This window comes from Perognathus longimembris, chromosome 9 (assembly GCF_023159225.1).
Source record: "Perognathus longimembris pacificus isolate PPM17 chromosome 9, ASM2315922v1, whole genome shotgun sequence".
Lineage (NCBI taxonomy): Eukaryota > Metazoa > Chordata > Mammalia > Rodentia > Heteromyidae > Perognathus > Perognathus longimembris.
The window spans coordinates 26,485,317-26,511,740 of NC_063169.1; the positions used below are offsets into that span (position 1 = coordinate 26,485,317).

Genomic DNA, 26,424 nt, shown 5'->3' on the forward strand with positions numbered 1-26,424 from the left:
AGGGGAGGTAACTGCCTCCAGGTCTGCTGGTTACCAAGGTAACTGGGTGGTGACTTAATGAGGTGGGGCGTCTACATGGAGATCTTCCAGGGATGGACCTTACAAAAAAATAAAATAAAATAAAAAAATAAAAAGGAAGTGGCATTGTGGCTCAAGTGGAAGAGTGCTAGGCTTGAGCACAAAGAGCTTCAGGGATAGTGCCTAGAGCCTGAGTTCAAGCCCCATAAATGCCGAGAGAGAGAGAGAGAGAGAGAGAGAGAGAGAGAGAGAGAGAGAGAGAGAGAGAGAGAGAGAGAGAGAGAGTCTTATAGACTTTCCTTCCCAGGCTAGCTTCAAAGCATGATCCTCAGATTTCAGCATCCTTAGGATTACAGGTGTGAGCTACTGGTACCTGGCTTTGAATGATCTAATTCTTTTTTTTGTTTGTTTTATTTATTTTATTTATTTTTCTTATTTATTGTCAAAGTGATGTATAGAGAGGTTACAGTTTTATACATTAGGCCTTGGGTACATTTCTTGTACTGTTTGTTACCTCTTCACTCATTCCCCCCTCCCCCTCCCCCTTTCCCTCTCCCCCCATGAGTTGTTCAGTTGGTTTACACCAAATGTTTTTTTCAAGTATTGCTTTTGGAGTCGTTTGTCTTTTTATCCTTTGTCTCTCAATTTTGGTATTCCCTTTCACTTCCCTAGTTCTAATACCAGTATATACAGTATCCAGTGTAATCAGATAAGATACAGTGATAGTGTGGGTACACCACAGGAAGGAGATACAAGAGGATCATCAACAATAGAAGCTACGGTTTCACATGGCATGTTGAAAGTAATTACAACAATGATATAACAGTCATTTCCATAACATGGAGCTCATTTCACTTAGCATCATCTTATACGTTCATACTTCATTGTTGGTGGGAATGTAAACTGGTTCAACCACTCTGGAAAGCAGTATGGTGATTCCTCAGAAGGCTAAACATAGAGCTCCCCTACAACCCAGCAGCCCCACTTTTGGGCATCTGCCCAAAAGACCACAAACAAGAACACACTAAAGCCACCAGCACAACAATGTTCATCGCAGCACATTTTGTCATAGCTAAAATGTGGAACCAACCCAGATGCCCCTCAGTAGATAGATGAATGGGTCAGGAAAATGTGGTACATATACACAATGGAATTTTATGCCTCTATCAGAAAGAATGCCCCATTCGTAAGGAAATGGAAGGACTTGGAAAAAAATTATACTAAGTGAAGTGAGCCAGACCCAAAGAAACATGGACTCTATGGTCTCTCTCATAGGGAATAATTAGCACAGGTTTAGGCTAGTCATGGCAGAGGATCACAAGAGCCTAATGGTCTAATTCTTAAATGTCTTAAGGTATGTTCTGACCAATGGCTGATACCCCACCAATGTCTCTCTTCTTGGGGGAAATCAGGTCTGTCCTTTCAGCCTTGCAGGTGTGGTGGTAATGTCTTGTCCTAGCTGAACCTCTGGGTCCAAGGGGCGTTGGCATGGGACATCTGAATGTCTGAATCTGGGCTTATAGGGTTTCATAAGTGGCTCGAGGTTTGAATTAGGCCAGCTCAAAGGCATCCCAGGCTGGGATTGATGTAGCTTTCCCATTTTGGGAAACTTGCCTTCCTGGAGCTTCCTTTTATAAGTAACATAAAAATGGCTAAGAATAGGGGCATGATAGTGTAAGGGTTGCTGAAAGAAGACTGCCATGTAGTTCAGGCAGAAAAGAGTATATTTGGGAGAGCCAAACGGCCATGTCACACTGGAGAGTTGGGTGGATAGCGTGTGGCAGATTGAACTAATGTTGGAGAGAGATTATACAGGGAATGGTAAAGAGTCATGACCAGAATGGATGAGGAAGTGACCTCAGAGGATGAGGAAATGACTTCAGAGCCTGGGCAACCTCCTACTGTCCCCAAGTACACCAGCAACAGTTACCTGGGTTACAGGTGCTGGGCTAGAACTTCTAGGGAGGGCCATGTGCTGTCTTGAATGGAGAACAGAGAAGGGTTCTACACATGCTTTCACGTGGAGAGGAAACAATGAGGAGGGGCCATTTTTCCAGGGTGGACCTAACAGGTAGCATATACCTGTAATCCCAGCACTCAAGGTAGTAGGGCTGAAAGTTCAAGGCCAGACTTGGTTACATAGCAAGATGCTGTTTATAAAAACAAAACAAACAAAAAACAACCAAAAGAGACAGGTATCTTAGGGAAGATCACAGTTCAGGGTCAGTCCAGGCAAAGAGTTATCAACATCCTTTCTCAACAAACAAATTGGGACAGTTGTAGCATATGTCTGTAATCTCAGCTATATGGAAGGCATAGGTAGAAGGATCATGGTCTAGGCAAAAATGAAGACTAACAAATAAATGCAAAAAGGTCTGGGTGTGTGCCTCAAATGGGAAAAGGCCTTGCATTCCACTCTCTGCCCTTCCTGCATCTCCCTCTGTTACACAGGAATTCAGTTGTGGGAAACAGCCACATCTTGAGAGGTCAAATTGAGAGTCTTTATTAGAAAGCCCGTGACTGCGGGTGGGCTCCTGTCCCAAAGACTTGCAGTCCAGAATAGAGCTTGCACAAATATTTTAAAGGGAAAAAAAAATCACATGTTTGGACCTGGGAATGTGGCTTAGTGGTAGAGTGCTTGCCTAGCATGCATGAAGCCCTGGGTTCAATTCCTTGGTAACACATAAACAGAAAAAGCCAGAAGTAGTGCTGTGGCTCAAGTGGTAGAGTGCTAGCCTTGAGCAAAAGAAGCTCAGGGACAGTGCTCAGGCCCTGAGTTCAAGCCCCAGGACTGGCAAACAATGACAACAACAACAAAAAAAAAACCCATAACCCCCTCCCCCCCAAGTTTAGGGTGGAGACCCAAGCCCAACAAAATCAGATGACCATTCTCTGTAGCAAAGCTTTTTGGGGGCTAAACAGTATGACATCTGTGATTCAACAAAATGGCCTATCTCACCTTTAGACCTTACCCAGCTGGGTGGAAATCTCCTACCACCAAGACACCAGGATGACTGTGAGAAGAAGGCAATACTACTTAGACCCAGTATCCCTATTTCACCTCTAGGTTCATCTCCTTTGCTTTATGTTTTCCAGCTTGGTTTGGGCAAATGAGAAGTAGTTGGCCAATGAGAGTGAAGGCAGAGTGGAGGAGAGCTCCCTGGTGGGTTATAATGAGTTCTGTGACCCATCTCCAGAACTCTATCTAGTCCCCTTCCCTTTCTCTGTAAATTTAGGGGTGGTAGTATCTCCCCACTATTGTTAATCCTTGTACAGATTTTCTTGAAATAAGGATGTTGGAGCTGGGCACCGATGGCTCATGCCTGAATCCTAGCTGCTCAGGAGGCTGACCATATGACGATCACGCTTCGAAAACCCTTATCTCCAAATAACCACCAGAAAACCAGAAGTAGTGCTGTGGCTCAAGTGATAGAGCCCTAATCTTGAGCTGAAGAGCTCAGGAACAGAACCCAGACCCAGAGTTCAAGTCCCATGACCAAAGAAAGGAAAAAGAAAAGAAATAAGGGCATTGGGTCTAACCAATGCCAACTTGGCCACATGGTGGGTGATAGGGGATTGGGCTTAACTGGTGCCATCTTATCTTTCTGGTGGTGGAAGGTGAAGTCCCACTCTGGAGTTGATGGGTGTGTCTGAATTCCTAGAGACAGGACATGGACAAAAAAAAAAAAAAAAAAAAGACACAAGACCTGCCAGTCTTGTGTCACGAACTTTCAAGCTCCCGGTGACCCTGCCCCATAACCAGGACCCTATTTAGGCCTAGACCAGCTCAGGTGCCATGCCTCATGTCTCCTGTCTTCTGGCTCTCCTCCAGTCACCATGGCGTCCCACTTCAGCTCTCCATTTTGTTTTTCTGCTCTTTCCTTACTTTCCTACTTTCACAGCTCAGTTTTCTAAGAGTGTTAAGTGTATTTGAGGTGGCTGTAGGTCTTTGAGACATGAGTCTGCCTGCAGCTGCCGACTTTCTAACAAGGCTCCCAATTCGACTTCTCAAAATGTAGCTTCTCTGTTTTCTTACGACACTGTAAACTCTGCCGTATAGTCCTGTAAATTGTCACTGAAAAAGCTAAAATCTTTGCAAGGTGTCCATCAGTCTCCCCTTGGGGAAAATCTTGACTAAATTATATTGCCTCTGAAATATGGATCTGGGTCTAGTAAGGCCATCTTGTTCTCACCACCATTTGGCATCTTAATAGGTGAAGGGGACTCTCCAAGAGAGAACTGTAGAGGTGAGAAGACATTCTTTGAATTGCAGATGTGTCCAGTAGTTTAGCTCAAAGAAAGTTTTGCTCCAGGGAATACTTGCCCTAGGTTGTCTTCGATTGTTCCCCCTAGATAACTGGCCCTTTTTGGTTTGCCCTCAATTGTTACCCTAGTTTGCTTTGCTTCTATATAACATGCTTTTGCTAGGTTTAGTTCCCCACACTCCTCATGTGGTTTTTGCCTTTAGAAGCTCTGCTATAGCTAAGGCTGCAGGTTTGGAGACATGAGTTGGCTTGCAGTCCATGGGTTTCTAATAAAGGCTCTGGATTCCAGCTCTCAAAATGTGGCTTCTCTGTATCTCATTGATCAAATTCCTGTATAACACCTCGACCTAGGAAATCTAGAATCTTTCCTATAGTAAACAACCAGCCACCTAAAAGATGTGTGTATACGTACCATTAACATTCAGAACTAGTAGTCATGACTGGATGGCCTGAGAGCTCTTCTTTCCTGCCCTGAGCAGTTCTGGACTCCTAGTTAACACCCAGTCTGGCATATTAATAGGCACAAGGTCAACAAGTGTTTCCTAGAAGCATAGCAACCTGGGGCCTCAAGTCTTCAGCCTTAACGTCCCCCCCCCCCACACCTGCTGAGCAGTAGTACCTGCCATAACTGGATCAGCTAGCTGGCAGCCTGTGTTTTGTTATTGTGTTCACAGAAGGAAGTTCCTCCACGTGATTTTTTTTTTTTTTTTTTTGCAGGACTCAGAAAGGGTGGGTACAATATGTTCTGGGGTGAAAGGCTTGGCAAAGAGGATGCACATTTTTAGTCTCACCACCACATTATTGCCTTTCCAATTTAAGAACTACACACACACACACACACACACACACACACACACACACTCGCCCACAATAGCCCTGAGACATTTTATTTTTGGGATTAAGTCTCAGCCCAAGAGATTTACCAGAGTTGGTCATGAGTAGTAGTCCCCTAAGCCGTTATACATATACCTGAGACACTGTGCTAATGGCTGAAAAAAAAAAAAGAAAAGAAAAGAAAAAAAGATGATTTATTCTAGGCAGCCAAGACCATGATATTCCTTTCAGAAACATTTACATCTGGGCGGGCCTGGTGTTTGAATGGTGGGAAGCACTTTGAACCATAGAGGCACATTAAGACGCAATTGCTATGGAGACAGCAGCACTGTGCATTTCTGAGTTCTTTCTGCGGAGCGCTTTGGTGCTTTCCCCCCAGGAGTTGTCGGCATGAGAGTTGGGGGTCAGCCACTTGGGAAGGGAACCATGTCCTAACGTGGGAGGCCCTGTAGGCCTGGGGGGTGGGGGGTCTGAACCGGGTTCTCAGCATAAGTAGTCTCCTCCTCCTCCTCCCTTCCCCTCCCCTCCCCACACCCCCAACTTGGCCTCCTGTGCCAAGACCACGTGCAGGAGCTGAGCGTGGGGCTCCTGGCGCGCAGCCGCGGCGGGGGGCAGCGCCGCGTCCGGGGAACCCGCGTTCAGCGAGGGGGTCTGCGGAGGGTCCCCCATCGGGTCCCCCCTTTCCCTCCCCCATCGGCGTGAATGTGTGTGGCCTCGGCTCGGCTGGGCGTCCCGCCAAGCGGCTGCTGCGGCTGGGAGGGCGCGCGCGCCCGTGCGGGGTGTGTGTGAGTGTGTGTATGTGAGTGTGTGACAGCGTGTCAGGTGACTCGGGTCACGCAGGCTCTCCTCTCCTCCTCCGGGAGGAACTGCCGCGCTCCGGTGGCTCCTCCGCCAGCGGCCGGCCGGCGGGGGAGGGGGCTCGGCGCCGCGGGACCCGGACCTGGGCGCCGCCCGCCGCGGGGCACGCGCGGCCCCCGCCTCCGCCCGCGCTAGCCCGGCTGCACACAAAACCCCAGGTCACAGCTCCGGGCTGCGGGCGGCCGGCGCGGAGGCTCGGCCCCCACCGGGACCCCCGCCGCCCCGCGCCATGAGCCAGGTGCTGGGGAAGCCGCAGCCGCAGGACGAGGGCGACGCGGACGACGACGAGGAGGACGAGCTGGTGGGCTTAGCGGACTACGGGGACGGGCCCGACTCTTCGGACGCCGAGCCCGACTGCGGGGCGGAGGAGGGAGGTGAGCGCCCGGCCCCTGCCCTGCTCGCGGGGGTCTCGCCGCCCCGGGCCGGGCCCTGGAGCCGGTCCAGAGGAGCGGGCTGGAGCGGTGGGGGTGGGGAGGGCAACTGCGGGAGCGACTTGGAGCTGCGGAATGGGGGATCGGGGTGCCGCCTTGGGGGAGGGGGGGGCGGAGGAAACTGGGATCGGCGGGGCCAGGGGAGGAGGAAGCATCCCGGCTTCGGGGCCGGCGCCTCCTCGCGCGCTCGGCCGGCTCCCGGGGCTTGGGGAGAGGACGGGGCCGCCGGCGCGCCCCAGACCTCCCGGGACGCGGCTGCTTCCGCGGGGGTCAGATGTCCTGGCTAAAAAAAGGCATCTGCGGCGGCGTGATTGGCAGGGTTGTGGGCAGCTGCGGGTGTCAGTCTGGCCCCACGCTGCCACGTGAGGGGGTGTGGGGGCCGCCCTAAGTGGGCGGCGGCCGGGCGCGGGGCGCCGGGTGTGTGCGGGGAGCGCGGGTCGGGTCGGGGGGGGGGGGTTGTCTGAAAGTCGCCGAGCGGGAGCGGGTTTCCCGGGATCCAGGCCAATACGGTTGTCAGGACACCTTATCTGCGCTCCGTGTCACCAGCTGGGCATGGCTGTGCCTGCCGGAGCAAACTGTTCTAGGAGCGGATTTTTAAAATCATACAGCGGGGTCCGAAGGCCCACTGCATTTCATTGCTAACGCCTGAAGAACTTGAGAGGTTTTGGTGATGCCAGAGTGTTCTTAAAAAAAGAGAAAATCCTGCTCTAAAGGAAGCAAAAGATCTTGTAAGGTCACTTGAAAATGTCAGGAGAAAGTGGCTGTTAACATAAGAACAACTACTTTAGTAATGCTATTCATACCGAAGGGCGGATGGAATACCACCGTCTTTGTGGATTGATGTTTGCCAACTTCTATTGAGAATGCAGTGAACTTAAAGTCCTTGATACAAAGCTTTTCTCCTTAGGACGCTTTTCATCTTTCTACATCTAGGAAGGACTACTTTCAATCAATCAGGAAGCAGATAAGGCAGCTTCTATGGCTCCTTTTTATTCCTAGCGTCTGCTCTCTTGGGATGCTTTGTGCTAATTCCCCATTTGCTTAAAGTAGCACCTGCACCTGTGCACCTCTTTCTCTAGCAGTCCCCCCTAATTGGTCCCACAGTTGCACCCCCACCACATTTTTGTAGATAAAGCCTTTTAACCCTTTTGTTGGAGTCCCCAGGGCTACTTTTCATAATTAAAGTGCTCAGTTGCTTCATTGTTATTTAAATTGCTTGTGTTGGCTCCTCCCAGGTTCTTGGAAGACTGGGGAGGGTAGCTGAATGGGAATCTATTTGAAATGGTGGGTTACAATGGGGTGCAAGTGAAAAGCCAGTAATTTGATATTGCTCTGGAGGCCAGAGAGGTTCCCGGAATATACTGGGCCGGGTTGTTGCTTCTGCGGTTTTTTAAGGGAACACTTTAAAAAATCTGTTGGGGAACTGGAAATTGAAGTGGAAGTATAACCCTACCTGAGGGGCAGGATCCCTGAACAAAGGCTTCTCAGCAACCAGATTTGGAGGCACCCCTCTGTGCTAACTTAAAAGCTAACCTGCCTGGAACTGATGTTTTGGTGACTTTAGTAATAAAATCCTCCCACATGAGTTCCTGGGATCAGCCTGGATCTTGCCATAAAAGAGCAACACATTAATACTTGCCCTGATCAACATCACTGAAGCCTGTGGATAAGGGGGAGGGGACTCTTTCCCAAAGACTTCTCTCTTGTCTTTTGGCTTCTGGTTTTTTTTTTGTTTTGTTTTGTTTTGTTTTCAGGTTTCCCTGGCTTTGGGTTTAGGCCTTGATGCAGAATCCGTATACAAAAGTTCAGCTTTCCTCCCGCAGGTGGATTATTGGGCTAGCAGTGTGTGTGTGTGTGTGTGTGTGTGTGTGTGTGTGTGTGTGTGTGTGTGTGTGTGTGTGTTGGGGGTGCCCCTCTTTACTAATTTGGTTTCAGTTGTGATTGGGAGGGAGGCAGCCTAGAGTTTTGACTTCTCTTCCTGTGTCCTTCAGAAGTCTGGCTGGGCTGGGCTGGGCTGTAGTGGCTCATACCTGTAATCCTAGCTTCCCAGGAAGCTGAGATCTAAGGATTGAGCTTCAAAGCCAGCTGGGACAAACAAATCAGAGACACTCTTACTTCCACGTAAGCACCAAAAAACCAGAAATGGATGTGTGACTCAAGTGGTAGAGCACCAAGCTTGAGTGAAAAAGCCAAGTGAGAATTTGAAGCCCTGAGTACTAACACAGAAACAACAAAAACTTGGTTGGTGCAGGATAGAATCCTGTTTTGTTTGGGGTAAAATTTACATTCACCTATTCTCACATTTAAGAAACATAGTTTTAAAAAATAATTATTATTCTGAGAAAAGATGGATTTGGTGCACTTTGAAACATGAATGAAAGATTTCCCTGGCAGAAGCTCTCTTCCCCTTCCTTAACTGACTTGGTTTGGTTAGTTGGTAGAGACCTGGACCAGAAGCTCAGAAATCAACCCTGGAAGCCAGGAGGTGGGTGGGGGGAGGATAAGTTGGGAGCCCCTGGGTGTGGCATGCAGGATCAACTAGCCAGTTAAGTCTCTTGGCAGTCTGTCAGGAGCTGTGCCAGAAGGTGTGGACTGAGAATGGACAGCACAGTCTTCTTTTCCCTCAGACTGGTCTGTAAGACTTGTGCAGGCGCCTCTGGTCTTGGGTTTAAATTGAGTGCCTTGTACATTTTACCACGCTGGGCTAAGTTTGCAAGTGTAGTGCAACTAAGGTGAGGCTGAAATTGCACATCTCTGGCACCCACTCCATATTTTATTCATGAATAGCACGAGTGTTCTCAGGCACTGTAGAGCTGTTAAGGAGTGATGGGGACACTTCTCAGTCCTCTGCATTGTAGTTAGTCACAGATAAGGTGAGTTTCACCTTAATTAAGCCATTAGAAACAATTATACCAGGGCTGGGACAAGTAGCGCAGTGGTAGTGCAGCCTGACCTAGACACTTTTTTTTTTTGACCTAGACACTTTAAGTTGCAAAGTACTGTCTCTTAGGAAAATGGGGGAGAAAGGAAAAGGTCTGGGAGGTTGTGCAAGGAGCTGGGTTTTGGGGTGGGCTTATATGAACCTTCACAAGGAAGCAGAGGATAAAAAATAAGCTTTGGTTTCCTGGGAGCCAAGGGCAGTGTTCTTGGGCAGGCCCCAAGTGGAATACTGCACCAGGGGTGAGGGGCTTTCCACTAAGCCAAGATTGGAATGACCTGCCTGGGGACAAGCTCGTGAGCTGAGCAGGAGAGCACGTGAGCGCACACCTGGTGCTTTGCTTGACCTGGGGGAATAAGGCTGGAATCAAACCTTTGCTGTCCCCTTTCCCCCACCCGCAGAATACCTCATTGTCACCAGAAATGCTGACAAATTTTAGGCAATGCAGATTTTAAATCTTTTGCTAGTGATTGTGCTTAAAAACCTGTAATACAATTCCAGGAAACGAAGAGTTTTTTTCTTCTGTTTTTGTTTTCTTTGCTTTTTGTTCTGTGTGTTCATTTATTTGTTCTTTGAGGGTGTAAGGGGAGACACAGAAATGAAGGGACAAACAGTGAACAAATGCAGCAGTGGTACTCACCAAACACTATGTTGAACATGAACTGTACAAATTGTGGGTGGTGATGGGTGGGAAAAAATGGAAGAGAGCGAGGGAAGGGGTGACATTGTCCAAAAACAAATGTACTCATTACCTGGCTTATGTAATGTAACCCCTCCATACATCAGCTTTAGAATAACAATAACATAAAAAATAAACTGTAATACAAGCTGGTGGCTCATGTAAGGTTTTGCCAGTAGGCACTACCATGTAGTCCATGCAGAAGAGTTTCTTATCCTAACTGCCGGCCCACTGGTTGGATTGGGGTTAATGTAGGGAGAGGGCAGGGAGGAATTGTAGCTACACAGGAGGCTAAAATCTGAGGATCGCAGTTCAAAGCCAGTCCAGGCAGGAAAGTTGGTGAGACTTACTTCCAATAAACTACTCATGAAAAGCTGGAAGTGACCCTGTGGCTCCAGTGGGAGAGTATTAGCTCTGAGCAAAAGAAGCTCAGGGACAGCGCCCAGGCCCTGATTTCAAGTCCCAGGACTAGCAAAAACTAAACTAAAATACCACCCTGTAATATCAGGTACTAACAAAGAAAACACTTAAAAGATTTTTTTAAAAAAATATGTAATTAGAAAGTGGAATTATTTTCTCCCAAAGTCCTTCTGAAAACCTTAGGGAAACTTAGCTAAGACATGGTCACCACAGCCCAGCCAGATCTGGTGTTTGCTCTGCGCACTACTAGCTGGGCTGTATAAGGTCTGAGAGAGGACAGGACATGCGTGTGCACTTCCTATTGGCTGCTTGATAATTTTGTGTGGCCCTCCGATGATAGCTGGTTGCTGGAGGCATCCAAGATGCAGGACTTGCAGGGGACAATTCCCTGAAGGATGTACTTGTGAATCCAGTGATTCTCATTTGCTAATGATTAGTGCCAGTGTTTGAATGTGTATCTGTGCCCATGTACTGGTACTGGCGCTTGAACTCAGGGATTCATGCTCTTGTTGCCTTTCACCCTGGCCACAGACGTAGGGAGACAGTATGGAGAGCAGGAGTAGATGGAAGCACAGAACCACAATGCTGGCTTCTGCAGCACATAGACTGATACTGGAATGATGATCCAGAGATTAGTGTGGCCCCTGTGCAAAGATGAACAGGTTTGTGCAGTGTTCCATATTTTTTGGTAAATAGTTTTTTCAAGTGACATGACCAAAGTAACACGGACATGACCAAAGTAAAGAGTAGTTTTATAAACATGATTTAGTGATTCTGAGATTCAGAGGAGCTTAACTCCATACCTTTGTGTGTGTGTGTGGGGGGGGGGGGGGTTGTTGTTGATAATGGGGCTTGAACTCAGGGCCTGGGCTGTCCCTGAGCTCTTATGCTCAAGACTGGCTGTCTATCACTAGGAGTCATAGCGCCACTTCCGGTTTTCTGGTGGGTTAGATGGAGATAAGAGTCTCACAAGACTTTCCTGCCTGGGCTGGCTTTGAACCACCCTCCTCAGATCTCAGCCTCTTGAGTAGCTAGGATTACCCACCCACACCCAACTTCCCTGCTTTTTTTTTTTTTTTTAAACGTGTGTGTGTGTGTGTGTGTGTGTGTGTGTGTGTGTGTGTGTGTCCAGAGGCTTGAACTCAGACCTTGGGCACTGTCTCTTACATTTTTTGCTCACGGTTAGCACTTTGCCACTTGAACCACAGCTCCACTTCCAGCTTTTTGCTGGTTAATTTATGATGAGTCTCATGGATTTTCCTGCCTGGGTTGGCTTTGAATTGTGATTCTCATATCTCAGCCTTCTTAGTAGCTAGGATTACAGGTGTGAGCTACTAGTGCCTGGTGAATTCACTGTTTTTATTAGAAATCTCTTCTATTTTAGTTTGAGTAAAAGGAAGTAGGAGGCAGAAACAGAAGGTTCCGCAGTCTTGGATAGGAGACAGCTTTCAGAGATGACTCTGAGAGTGGAGGAGGAGCTCACTTGATGGGAGGATTTGGGTTCAATTTCCAGTACCACCAAAAAAAAACCAAACCACACCATCAACAAAAGGTCCATGGGGCTTTGTTCCCGATTTGACCCTCTGCTCTCTTCTATTCTCCCCCCTCCCCCACATAGCAATCGGTAACAGTATAGCTTCCTACTATAGCAATCTTATGTTGGCCCACTTTTCTAACTTTACTTCTTTCTTCCTTCCTTTCTTTCTTTCTTTTTTTTTTTTTTTTTTTTTTCTGCCAGTCCTGGGCCTTGGACTCAGGGCCTGGGCACTGTCCCTGGCTTCTTTTTGCTCAAGGCTAGCACTCTGCCACTTGAGCCACAGCGCCACTTCTGGCCTTTTTTATATATGTGGTGCTGGGGAATTGAACCCAGGGCTTCATGTATTCAAGGCAAGCACTCTTGCCACTAGGCCATATCCCCAGCCCCTCTTCCTTTTTTAAATCTTTCATCTTTTTAGGAAGTTTTCCCCTCCTAGCTACTTGGGAAGCTAAGACTGGGGGAATTTGTGTTTGAGGACAGCTGAGGCAGAAAAGTTCTTCAGGCCCTTTCTCAAAGTAGAGCTGGACACTGGCTCAGGCCTGTCATCCTAACTACGATGGTAAGCCTAAAATAAGCAGATCGAAGGCCAGGGCAGGACACAAAACCCTGTCTCATAAACCAGGACAAAAAAGGCCTGCAGGCATAACTCAAGTGGTAGAGAGTCTGCCTAGTATGGGTGAGGCCCTGAGTTCAAACTTTGGTTCTGCCAGGAAATAAAGTTATACCAGTTTCCTGTGGCTCAAAACTGTAATCCTACATCCCCAGGAGGCTGAGATCTGAGGATTGCAGTTAAAAGCCAGTCTGGACAGGAAAGTCTGAGAGACTTAATCTCAAATTAAGCACCAAAAAGCCAGAAGTAGAGCTGTGGCTCAAGTGGTAGAGCACTACCTTTGAGCAAAAATGCTCAGGGACAGTCCCCAGACCCTCGTGCCCCAGTACTGACAAAAAAAAAATCCTAAGAACACTTCTCTTGTATGATCTCACTAGAACTCACATCATTGCATGTATGTGGTATCATGTTTTATAGTTGTCTACCAGTATGGCCTGTGAGGATTTCATAAGTTTGATCTCCATATAACAGTAAAAATCACCTTCATGCTTTTGGAAATATATGTTCTATTTTAACTTAATTATCTTTTCTAAGTAATTAGTCAAGTGGATAGTGGATCTTCACCATCTTATATATATTTTTTTAATAGTTGTGCTACTACTAGTTATATGCTTTATTCCTTTTGGGATTGGAATGTCTCATTGAATTCCTAGGTCTTGAATGTGTAAATGTTTCTGTGGATCACCCCAGGCTCCAGAGATTTGAAAGAGCTGCAGATAATGTTGCAAATGGAAGCAAACTGGGTAGCTGAGAACCCTTGACTTGCACCTGTAATCCTAGCTACTAAGGAGGCTGAGATCTAAAGATTGCAGTTTGAAGCCAGCCTGGGCAGGAAAATCCTTGAGACTCTTATCTCCAACTAACCACCAGAAAGCCAGAAGTGGCTAAAAGTGGTAGAACACTAGCCTTGAACGCAGAAGTTTAGGGACAATGCTCAGGCCCCAAGTTCAAGCCCCAAAGCCCATGACAAAAACACCACCAACAATAAAAATTAGTCTGTAGAAGGTAAAGACAATAAGGCTATTCCTGCTTATTGCTATTCCTGGGGTAGGTTTCCAGCAGTCTGGCTCTCTGGCTGGGTGTTTTGGAAATTTGGGTGTGGTCACTAGGGGAAACTGGTCAGGTCTGCTTGTTACCCCTGACTGCAGGGCAGAAGTTTCACCTGAGAGGAAAGCTGATCCCCTTGATAACAGATTTCCAAGTTCTGTCTTGCTGGAGTCAGGCATGAGGTTTCTTCTTTAGGCTTTGGTCAATTGAGCTTCCTATTCTGCTTGATCCCTTCCATTTAATACTCTCGGTCAGCAAATATCTATTGACTGTTTATTGCAGTAAGCATGGAGGCTCAAGTGTCTGGTTTGTTCTTTATTTAGTAATACCAAGTACTCAAACTCAGGGTCTTGTGCTTGCTAGGCAAACATTTACTGCTTGACTCATGTCCCCAGCCTTTTCTACTCTGGTAATTTTTTAGATTGGGTCATGATTTTTTCCCAAGCCTTCCTATACAGCACTCCCATTTCTGTTTGCTGCCATAGCTGGGATGACATGCGTGAACTATTGCATTCACTTTTTTCTGTTGAGATATGGTCTGAATAGCTTCTTTTCTTCTTTTTTTTTTTTTTTTTGGCCTTAGCCTTCAAGTAGCTTGGATGATAGGAGTGTGCCACTATGCCTAGCTATTGATTGAGATGGCTGGGTGAAGTCACTACTAACACCTAAATCTCCCTTCAAATGCCAACCTTTTTCATTCACATATATATGATATGTAGTAACCCTGCATTTAGTGTTGCTATACAGAATACTCAACACCGGGTAATTTATGAAGAAAAGAGATTTGTGTGGTTTACACTTTGGGTGAATAATGTCCGAGATCTGGTGGTCCCATGGCTCTACCTTTGGTGAGGGCCCCTGTGGTTGATGGAACTGGAAAAGGAAACAGAGTCAGGCCTGTGGAGTGAGCTTGCGTTCAGACAACTTGTCTCTGGGAGAACTAACCTACTCTGGGAGACCAGCATTATCCCCATCTGGTGGTGGCACCGCCATGTGCCCCCGCCAGCTTCCACTGTGGCCATGCCACCGTACCACCACCACATTGAGGACCAAGCACCTCAGCCCTTGGGGAACACAAACACACTCAGTATGTCTGGCAAGTGAGGGGGAAATGGGCCACATTAATATTTCTTAAATACAGAGAAAATAAGGAGCAGTGAAGTCAGTAATTATCCATGGCCCAAAATACACATCTATGCCCTCAGGTAAGACTACATTGTTGCCCACATTTAATTTTCTGGAAACAGGATTTTAATACTTGGATGAACTGTAAGTGTCTTTCAGTTATTTCATTTATGCTCCTCTGTGTGTGTGTGTGTGTGTGTGTGTGTGTGTGTGTGTGTGTGTGTGTGTGTGTGTGTGTGGTTCCTAGAGCCTAAACACAGGGCCTGAGTTCTGTCCCTAAGAGTTTTTACTCAAGGCACTCAACACTCTACCATTTGAGGCACAACTCCACTTCCAGCTTTCTGGTGGTTAATTGGAAATAAAGAGTTTTATGGGCTTTCCTGCCTGGGCTGGCTTTGAATGGGGGATCCTTCAGATATCAGCCGCCTGAGTAGCTAGGATTACAGGTGTGAGCCACTGGTGTCCAGCTTTTTTGATGATTTAATTAAATGGTATTTTGATAAGAACTGGAGATCCTACCACCCCCCCTCTTTTTTTTTTTTTTTTTTTTGCCAATACTATGGCTTGAACTGAGACCAGCTTGCTGATGGTTGTACAGTGGTAACCTCCACTTGATGGGAGGTTGAGGTGGGTTGGCCTGAGGTGCTTCTTGGAAGCTGAGGCTACACCTACTCAGACACCATCATCCTTGGCCATCAAAATGGGGGAGATGACCAACAGGCATGGGCTACCTCAGGGACCTCCCTTCCTTCCTCCCATCACCTGAGCCGCAGACCAAGAAGCACCTTAGCCTCAGCAGATCTGGACATCCTTTCAGCGTCCTCCCCTTGACCATGTGTGTGAATGGGGCCCCCAGGTCAGAACCTGGGCCTTCTTGTCTCTTGTCCCCTCATCCAGGGGGCCACAGATGGGCATCTCACAGATCTGTTTCCTTCTGTTTCCACGGCCTGTGCCTTGGTTTGGTCATTTCTCATGAATGCGCTAGAACTGATTCTTCCACCCTGTGACCCCCTCTTGAGAGCCTGTTGTGTTTTGTTTTTTTTTTTAATTGGTGGTGGTGGTTGTGGGGCTTGAATTCAGGGCCTGGCAGCTGTCCCAGTCCGTGTGTGCAAGGCTTAGCAGTCTACTTGAGCCACAGCTCCACCTCCAGTTTTGAAGGGGTTAGAGATAAAAGTTTCACAGATGTTCCTGCACAGGCTGGCTTCAAAACCTTCCTCAGATCTCAGCCTCTTGAGTGACTAGGATTACAGGTGTGAGCCACCAGTGCCTGGCTGAGAGCCTGTTTCTTAAGGGAACTTTCTGAAATGCAAATCTGATCCTGTTTGTCTTTCTTTAAAATTCTTAATGATTTCCTCATGGCTCTGGATTAAACTCACACCTCTCAGCATCACTGGCCTGTTAGCACCCTGTCAACCAATTTAGTGAGAGGTATTTATTGAGTTTATGCCTGCAAATATACAGGTTAAAGGGAAATTGTGCTATGATTAAAAAGACAGGGAGTGCCTGTGATGAGATAATATACATGCGGTATTAATAGGGAAGGCTGGGAGCAGTCTGGGGACGGAAGTATGGTGTCTTGTTCCTCCTGTAATTATTTACTAAGGAGGCTGTGATCTGAGGATTGTAATTCAAAGCCACTCGGGCAGGAAAGTCCATGAGACTCTTATCTCCAATTAACCACCAGAAAACTGGGAGTGGCACTTTGGCTCAAGTGGTAGAGTGCTAGAGATAAAAAAAACTCTAGGACAGTGCCCAGGCCATGAGTTCAAGCCCCGCGACTGACCAATAAAAGGGTGGGGGGAGGGAGTCTTGGATTTGTCTGTCTGGGCTGTCTTCAAACTTATTCTCAGACCTCAGCCTTCTGAGTAGCCAGGATTACAGGTGTAAGCTTCTACTTCTAGCTGTCACTTAGTAAAGAGTTCTCATTTGTGTTTCAAGCTCAGCCTTCTTATTTGCAACACATGTCTTCACTCCTTTTAGGGCTTTAATCTGAGAAGGGAAGATGTAAACTTATCCATCTAATATTTTTGGACTTGAAGTCTGTTCCTTTTTCAGTTCATGACTTGCTTTTGCTAAGATAGGCTTGTAATGGCAATACTGAGGAGGAAGGTGATTTCTTCTTCTTCTTTTTTTTTTTTGCCAGTCCTGGGGCTTGGACTCAGGGCCTGAGCACTGTCCCTGGCTTCTTTTTGCTCAAGGCTATCACTCTGCCACTTGAGCCATAGCGCCCCTTCTGGCCATTTTCTATATATGTGGTGCTGGGGAATCGAACCCAGGGCTTCATGTATACAAGGCAAGCACTCTTGCCACTAGGCCATACATATCCCCAGCTCCAGAAGGTGATTTCTGTGTCAGATGTCCTCAGGAAGTTGTTGAAGTAAGCTGAACTGGAAGTATGAGAGAAATGGAGTAAGATACAGCTTGTCTGTACACCTCTGCACCTGTCTTCTGCTTTTTGTTTTATGTTTGTGTGTTTACCTATACTTACTATAAATTCAAACATCAAAACATAAATAGCCAGCCCAGGCAGGAAAGTCTAGGAGACTTTTACCTCCAATTAACCACCAAAAAACAAAGTGGTGCTATGGCTCAAAGGGGTAGAGCATTAGTCTTTAACAAAAATTGCTCAGGGACAGAGCCCAGGCCCTGAGTTCAAGCCCTATGGCTGACAAAACAAACAAACAAAATTATTTACTAAGACAGTATCAAGTATTAACTTATGGTTTAGACAACTATCTAGCTCTGGGAGGGAATTTCTAATTATAATAGGGAATAAAGGATTTTTTGCAATCTATTGGGTTAGGTTAGACTGGGACCAAGGATGGAAAAAGACATACTCCCAACCCCAGAACTTGTTCATATATCCCAAACTAAAATTAGTTACCGGGGCTGGGAATATGACCTAGTGGCAAGAGTGCTTGCCTCGTATACATGGAGCCCTGGGTTCGATTCCTCAGTACCACATATATAGAAAATGGCCAGAAGTGGCGCTGTGGCTTAAGTGGCAGAGTGCTAGCCTTGAACAAAAAGGAAGCCAGGGACAGTGCTCAGGCCCTGAGTCCAAGCCCCAGCACTGGCAGAAAAAAAAAAAAAAGAATAAAATTAGTTACCTACTAAATAATAATGACTCATTTCTCTTTTCTGCTAGGACCTGAAACAAACAGACACTGTTTTGTTTTTTGACTATAAATTTGACTACTCAAGGAACTTCATAGAATGAGAAGCCAAGTTTCTATTTTAATCCGTTTTAATTAATGTTATTATTTAATTATGTGTGTGTGTGTGTGTGTGTGTGTGTGTGTGTGTGTGTGTGTGTGTTTTGAACTCAGGGCTACAAGCTTGCTGGGCCCAATCAGGCCCTTTTTGCTTTAGTTGATTTTGGGATAGGGTCTTCAGTTTTTACTGAGGCACACCTAGATTGCAGTCTTTTAATTAGCATCTTTTGAGTAACTAGGATTACAGGTGCAAGCTACAATGCCCAGCTGTTGATTGAGATGGAGTCTTGCCAATTTTTTGTCCTGGCTGTCTTCCCGATGCCTGCCTTCCTAATTGGAATGGCAGGCTTTACTGTGCTTGGACAGTTAATTTAAATTTAAGAAGTTGTGCCAGGTGCTTGTGGTTCACCCCTGCAATCCTAGCTATTCAGGAGGCTGAAATCTGAGGATTACAGTTCAGAGCTATCCAGGGCAGAAATGTCATCTCCAGTTAATCACCAAAAAGCCAGAAGTGGAACTATGGCTTAAGTAGTAGAGCACTAGCCTGAGCAAAACACATTCAGGGATAGTGCCCAGATCATGAGTGCAAGGCTCTAGAACTGGCAAAAACAAACCGAAACCCTATCTGGCTATAGCACAGGCCTAGAGACTGGGAAAAGTCTGCCTGTCACAAAATAGCATCCAGTCTGTCACGTTGTGAATCTAAGCCACTTAGTCGGTGTGCTTTTTTCAGGGTTTGTGGCTAATGTGAACACTGGCGAGGAGAAGGTGAGAGACACATGGCTGAACTCTCAGATGTCCCTTCAGTGCCTGCTTAGCCTCTCATGATGAGGAGAGAAGGACACAGCTTAGACCTGGACTCTCTCCAAGAGTGTGCTAGGGGAAAGCTTTGCTCTTCATTGTCTGCAGTCCCTGCGTGTGTGTGTGTGTATGAGAGAGAGAGAGAGAGTGTGTGTGTGTGTGTGTGTGTGTGTGTGCATTATCCATCCCTCTTCGGTGCTGAAATGAGGAGACAGAGTTTTGCAAGGTTTTGCCCACTGGGAGTGGGGTGATGGGGCTCTGATGTCTGAATCTGTGGGTTGGACATGGGTCCTCCAGTGAACCACGCTGTGAGGACCACTCATGCTCACTCTCGTCCTGTGGTTCCTCCAGTGCTGGACTTCAGCGACCCCTTCAGCAGTGAGGTGAAGCCCAGAATTCTGCTCATGGGCCTGCGGAGGAGTGGCAAGTCATCCATCCAGAAGGTGGTCTTTCACAAGATGTCCCCCAATGAGACACTGTTCCTGGAGAGCACAAACAAGATCTGCCGGGAGGACGTTTCCAACAGCTCCTTCGTCAATTTCCAGATCTGGGACTTCCCGGGGCAAATTGACTTTTTTGACCCTACATTTGACTACGAGATGATCTTCAGGGGGACGGGAGCACTGATCTTCGTCATTGACTCTCAGGTACAGCTGTGGCTCCCGTGTGGTGGCTTCTGTGCTTAAGTAGGATTATGGTCACTTCTGTTTTTGTTTTTGGTTTGTGTAAATGTTAATACTGAGAAATTGGGCTCACATAGATAAGTAGGTGAGTAGGGGTGAGTTTTTATAGCATTTGTCTCGTTACTTAGTATCTTTCCAAGTTACATTTCCTACATTATTCAGTTTTCTGTCATGAAAAACTATTTTTAGCCAAATGCTGGTGGCTCATGCCTATAATCCTAGCTAATCAGAAGCCTGAAATCAGAAGATCAAGGTTCAAAAACAACTAGAGAATAAAGTCCTGAAAGGCTTATCTCTGACTAACCAGCAAAAATCTGGAAATGGAGGTGTGGCTCAAATGATTCAGTGCCAGCCTTAAGCAAAAAGCCAAGTGAGAGCAAAAGGCTCTGAGTCCAGAACTGGCACGCGCACGTACACACACACACACATGAAAATTATTATTATTTCATCAGTCCATCAGTAGACCTGATTATGGATTATGGTAACAGGTCTCCCAGCTGAGTGCTCAGCTCTGGAACTTCAGGTGTTGGTATGTCCTGAACTTGCCAGCGAGCTGCTGGTGAGCTTTTCAGGAACCCTAGAGGGACCAGGGAGGAGAGGATCTGTACTCTGTTAGTAACGGTGGTTCTGAGCCCACACTGGGGAAATGATTCTTTTAAAGATGATTCTGTGTGTGTGTGTGTGTGTGTGTGTGTGCGCGCGCGCGCGCGTGCGTGCGCGTGCCCATGTGCTGGTACTAGGGCATGAACTCAGGGCCTCTTTCTCTTGTCTGGCTTTTTGAGCCATGCCTCCACTTCTGCCTTTTTGTTGGTTTATTTATTTATTTATTTTTTTTGGCCAGTCGTGGGCCTTGGACTCAGGGCCTGAGCACTGTCCCTGGCTTCTTCCCGCTCAAGGCTAGCACTCTGCCACTTGAGCCACAGCGCCGCTTCTGGCCGTTTTCTGTATATGTGGTGCTGGGGAATCGAACCTAGGGCCTCGTGTATCCGAGGCAGGCACTCTTGCCACTAGGCTATATCCCCAGCCCCTTTTGTTGGTTTATTGATGATAAAAGTCTCATAGACTTTCCTGCATGGGCTAGCTTCAAACTACCATCCTTGGATCTCTGTCTCCTGAGTAGCTAGGATTATAGGCATGTACCACTGGTGCCCCGCTGAAAGATGATTCTTGTCTAAGAGGTGTCTATTTATGCATCTATGCAGTCGGTAGTGATAAAATTGTCACCTGAGCCATCCTTTTCTAAGAGGCGGCTCCATGTGCTTGTGTGGCTGTGGGAGCAGGGCTGGATGGTTTAGGGGTTCTTTCTGTCCTTCATGATGGAGGTGGGAGGGGATGACTTGACACCTGCATCATCTTGTCTCCAGGGCCTGTGTCTTGCAGCCGCTTCCTTGCTGTTCCACTTGTACTGACCTGCTTTCTGGCCCATCTGTGGCCTTGGCAGTGTCCTCTCTTCTCCTATCTCGTGCCTGCCAGGGAGTGGGCAGGGTGTGCTCTCTGCTGGAGGCTCTAGGACATCCTGTTCTCTGAGCCCCCAAAGTCAACCCCTGCTGTTTCTCTAGTTGTTGAAGAATCAAGAAGTAGGCCTGCCCGGAAGTAGATTCCAAACATTATTTACTCATTCACAATGGCTCAGGAAATACTTAATGTGAGTATTAAGTATTTAACATGCTTACCTAGCAATTTGAACTTAGGGAATTCAAATTCTAAAGCAACTCTGGTCATTTGGCCAAATGAATGTGCCAACTTTTTGATTGGTTTTAATTTTACTTAAATTAAAAAAATGTACCTTCCATTTGGGTTGCTAAATGTGTTTCATTTCTGGGGCTTGGACTCAGGGCCTGGGCACTGTCCCTGGCTTCTTTTTGCTCAAGGCTAGCACTCTGCCACTTGAGCCACAGCGCCCCTTTTGGCCATTTTCTGTATATGTGGTGCTGGGGAATTGAACCCAGGGCCTCATGTATACGTGGCAAGCACTCTTGCCACTAGGCCATATCCCCAGCCCGGTAAAGAATATTTGAGAAATTCATCTGTGTGTGTTTGTGTGTACTGGGGCTTGATCTCAGGGTCAGGGCACTCTACCTTAGCTTTCGTGCTCAAGGCTAGGGCTCTCCCACTTGAGCCACAGCTCCACTTCCAGCTTTTTGGTGGTTAATTGGAGATAAGAATCTCAGGACTTTCCTGCTCAGGCTGGTTTCAAACTACAATACTGAGATCTCAGCCTCCTGAGTTGCTGGACTTACAGGAATGAGCCGCTGGTGCCAGTGGAGAGACATAGTTTTAAAAGTTGTATTCTAAAACTAACAAGGGAGGCCGTGTGTGTGTGTGTGTGTGTGTGTGTGTGTGTGTGTGTGTATATGTGTGTGAATGCCCATGGAGCTCAGGTAGAGCACGAGGCCCTGGGTTCCATCCCCAGCACTACAGAACAAAAATAAAGCAGTAAGAAAATTGTTGTTGAGGGCTGGGGATGTGGCCTCGTGGTAGAGCGCTTGCCTTGAATACATGAAGCCCTGGGTTCGATTCCTCAGCACCACATGTACAGAAAAAAAAAAAAAGAAAATTGTTGTTGAATGCTAACATTTACTAAGAATAATCAAAGGAAAGTTCCAGAGTCTACCTAATACTATCTGATACTCTATTTTAGGCAGTATTAAAGTTTGAACTAAGGGCCCTGGCATTCATCTGGATGGCACTCTACCACTTGCCGCACCTCCTCCAGTCTAGTTTTTTTTTTTTAATCTGATTAGTTGGAGATAAGAGTGTCCTAGACTTTTGTGCCTTGAGTGGGTTTATGATCTTTTGATCTCAACCTCCTCAGTAGCTAGGATTCCAGCCGAGGGCCATGGTGCCCAGCATATCTGCTGCTTTTCTGCTGGAAGCTACTGACTGACTGTAGATGAGATTGGGAATCTCCCATGATGCCTGCAGCACTGAAAGCAAAGGTGGACCCTAGGGAAGCGTGCAGGCAGCAAGTCCATCCTTGCTTGCAAGCAGTGCTCTTTTGCTCTAACACTTCATATTTTTATTTCTTGCCCATGAGTTCCTCATCATCACAGGATTACCAGATGAACAGATTCCCAAGGAGAAAAATGTGTCCTCACAGAATATTGTGAAATTAAAATGAAAAGCCAGAGGGATTTCCTGCGAGCTAGCTGTGTGACATCCTCCATGACCCCACAGAGACCACAAATACTGCACAGCCCCACAGTTCTCACTCGAGCTCTGCCACTTAAGCCATGCCAGCAGTTCTGCTTCATATTTTGGAGAGTCTTGAAGACTTTACTTCCCAGGATAACCTAGAACTGCAGTCCTCCAGACCTCAGCCTCTGAATAGCTAGGATTATAGGTGTCAGCTACCACACTGAGCTAACTTTAGTTTTTAATGTTTAACCTGTTGGCTCCACTGACCAATATTTCCCTTTCATTTAAAAGTGTTCAGCAGGTGAAAGATGAAAAGGATGACATTTGTTATTTCTCTCTTCATCATTTACTACTAGTATTTTTTTCTTTTTGACCAGTCCTAGGGCTTGAACTCAGGGCCTGAGTACTGTCCCTGGCTTCTTTTTGCTCAAGGCTAGCACTCTACCACTTGAGCCACAATGCCGTTCTGGCTTTTTCTGTTTATGTGGTGCTGAGGAATTGAACCCAGGGCTTCATGCATGCTAGACAAGCACTTTACCACTAATCCACATTCCCACCCCTATTGTTTTATTTATTTATTTTGGTACTGGTACTGGGGCTTTAGCTCAGGTCCTCACACATTCCCTTAGTTTTTTCACACAAGACCGGTGCTCATCCACTTGAGCCAGTTCTCCACGTCTGGCTTTTGTGGTAGTTAACTGGAGATAAGAGTCTCATAGGCTTTCCAGGCTATCCAGGCTGGCTTTGAAGAATGATTCTCAGATCTCAGCCTCCTAAGGAGCTAGGATCACAAGTGGGAGACACCAGTACATGGCTTTACACTATATTTTTATTGATCTAGTTTGAAGCATATTAAGAATTTTCCCCTGCCCCCAAGAAAATAAAAAGAGAAAGGAAAAGGGAAAAAGTCCCCTTTTATGTTGCCCTCTTTATTTTTTAGGTTTGGAGTTGTCATGGAGTTGGAGTGGGTTGAGACAACGGGGAAGGTCCTTTATTCCTTTTATTCCTTCCTATGTATACTTTTCCTTTCCTTTATTTTTTGGGGGCTGGTTCCAGCATTTTCTAAGTGGTTAATTGGAGATGAGAGTCTCACAGACTTTCCTACCGGAGCTGGCTTCAAACCATGATTCACAGATCTCGGCTTCCTGAGTAGCTATAACTAGGATTACAGGCCTGAGCCACTACCATCTGGCTTCCTTTAAAAAACAAAACAAAACCATAAACAAAACCTGTCCACACCTTCCAGATGGCATTAATTCAGATGTGATGCCAGGTATGGGGCAGGAGCAGTAGGTATGTCACATACTCTCCAGTCCCATCCTGGGAACTCATGGACATGACCTGACAAAACAGCCTTCAGGGTGAGCTGTGTGTACATGAGACCACCACGCTGTCATAGTAGTAACGCCTCCTTGGAAATGCTAGGAAGCCACCATGCATGCCTGAGCTAAACCATAGGCCATCCCTAAAATAAAACTTCATAGTCATTAAAAAGGAATTGTGTAGCCAGGCACTAGTGGCTCGTGTCTATAACTCTAGCTACTCAGGAGGCTGAAGTCTGAGGATTGCGCTCTGAAGCCAGCCCAGTCAGGAAAGTTTGTGAGACTCTTATCTCCAATGAACCACCCAACATCCAGAAGTGGAATGGTGGCAGTAGCCTAGAGGAAAAAAAATAATAAAGCTCACAGACAGTGCCCAGGCCCTGAGTTCAAGCCCCTGGACTGACACAGTACCAAAACCAAAAAGAAGTTATGTGTTTGAGGTAACCTCCAACGTAAGTACATCTCCTTGGCCTAATTTTGAATGGAGAAAGCATCCATACAATTTGTAAACAGCATGAGGAAGTCTGTGGAGCTTTCTGGGTGTGAGCAGGGTGAAGGAGGAAGAGGGGGTGAGCAGAGAGCTTGGTGTGGTTTCCTCTACAAGGGGAGGCAGGGTACAGGAGTGGGGGGTCGTAGTAGGATGAAGAGACACAGGCTCTGGTATTGATAGTCCATTTATTTATTTTCTACTTTGCTGATACATGGGGTTTCCACTTCAGTGCCTTGTCCTTGGTATTCTGGTGGGGTAGCACTGAGCCATGCCTCTAGCTCTGTTTATCACTAGGTATTTTTAGGATAGAGTCTCTATTTTCCCACCCAGATACCGGAGGATCTGTGCCTTTAGAATTCCTGTCATTGCTAAGATTGCGGGAGTGATCCACGAAGCGGCACCCAGCTCCCCTCTGGGGAGATAGAGGCTTGTGAGCTGACCCTGCCTGGGCCACCTGGCATCTCGATCCTCAGGTCTCAGCCTCCCATGTGGCTTGGGATGACAGGGGTTTAAAAGTGCACCCCGGGGGAATATGGCTTAGTGGTAGAGTGGTAGAGTGGTAGAGTGCTTGCCTAGCATGCATGAAGCCCTGGGTTCGATTCCTCTACACCACATACAGAAAAAGCCAGAAGTGGCCCTGTGGCTCAAGTGGTAGAGTCCTAACCTTGAGCAAAAAGAAGCCAGGGACAGTGCTCAGGCCCTGAGTCCAAGCCCCAGGACTGGCAAAAACCAAACCAAAACAAAAGTTCACCCAGCTATGAATTGAGGAGGGTCTCTGGAGCTTTTCTTACTCAGGCTGGCTTCAAAATGCATTCCTTCTAGTCTCAACCTCCCAGGTAGCCACCTGTACCTGGCTAATGATACTTTATTTCTTAAGAGTGATGGATGCACAGCTGTTTATTATTATTCAGATGGAGGGATTGTTTAAAGCAGTTACTCTAGAGCAGACTTTCTGTAAAGGCTGGATGGCTCATAGACTACTGTTTGCTGACTTCTGCTTTGGATATATGCTTGCACGCGTGTGTGTATGTGTGTGCTACTGGGGATTGAACATAAAGTCTTAAGTAGGGGTTGGGCATATGGCCTAGTGATAAAGTTCTTGCCTTGCATACGTGAAGGCCTGGGTTCGATTCCTCAGCACCACATATATAGAAAAAACCAGAAATGGCACTGTGGCGCAAGAGGTAGAGTGCTAGCCTTGAGCAAAAAGAAGCCAGGGACAGTGCTCAGGCCCTGAGTTCAAGCCCCAGGACTTACAAAACAAAAAAGTCTCAAATATTCTAGGCAACCACTCTACCTGTTGAGCTGTGTTGTTAGCCTTTTTGTGTTTGTCTTTTGTTTCTCACGAAATGGCTAGACCTGCCTCTAATTCATGATCTTCCTTCCTCCAACTTCTGAGTAGCTGGGATTACAAATGTGTACCACCATGCCTGGTGAGGACTGTGCTCTTCATTGTTGCCAGGCTCCTTTTCCATCCTCCCAGGGACTATTACCAAGTTTCTTTTTTTCTTTTTTTTTTTTTTTAAGATTCAAAGAATTTTTCTCTTTATTGTGGATTGTTTGAAACTCCCAACACTTATCACATGCTGACTTGATGCCAAGCTCATGTTAAATTTGTACACTTTATCACCTTTAATTCTCAAAATATTCACTAAAATGTACTGGTATTAGGTTTTTATTTGAAGGTGAGAAGCTTGAAGCTTGTGGGGTCTGCAGCTGTAGCAATACTTACCATTGGCCAAAGCCAATAGTAAGCATTTCATATTTAGCACCTTGTTGTTTAAAAACAAGAGTGAAAGTTCATTCTGTGACCATGCCTTTTCTTTCTTGGGATCGGAAGAAGTCATGATGGTGACTTGCTCTCTCCTGGCTAATGTTGTGTTCTTTTTTTTTTATAATTTAATTTATTTATTAATTGAACACAAATTTTTTTTTTTTGCCAGTCCTGGGCCTTGGACTCAGGGCCTGAGCACTGTCCCTGGCTTCTTCCCGCTCAAGGCTAGCACTCTGCCA

The 26,424-nt window shown here is 46.6% G+C and overlaps 1 protein-coding gene across 1 annotated transcript in view; it reads left to right on the forward strand.

Moving 5' to 3' along the window:
* Positions 1-5,957: 5,957 nt before the first annotated feature.
* The window catches only part of Rragd (Ras related GTP binding D), a 38,381-nt gene continuing 17,914 nt past the window's right edge, over positions 5,958-26,424 (forward strand). Inside the window, exons 1-2 of the mRNA XM_048353844.1 lie at positions 5,958-6,349; positions 19,130-19,425. Of these exons, the coding sequence (XP_048209801.1) occupies positions 6,205-6,349; positions 19,130-19,425 (441 nt within the window). The 5' untranslated portion in view covers positions 5,958-6,204. The remainder of the gene's footprint in view (positions 6,350-19,129; positions 19,426-26,424) is intronic.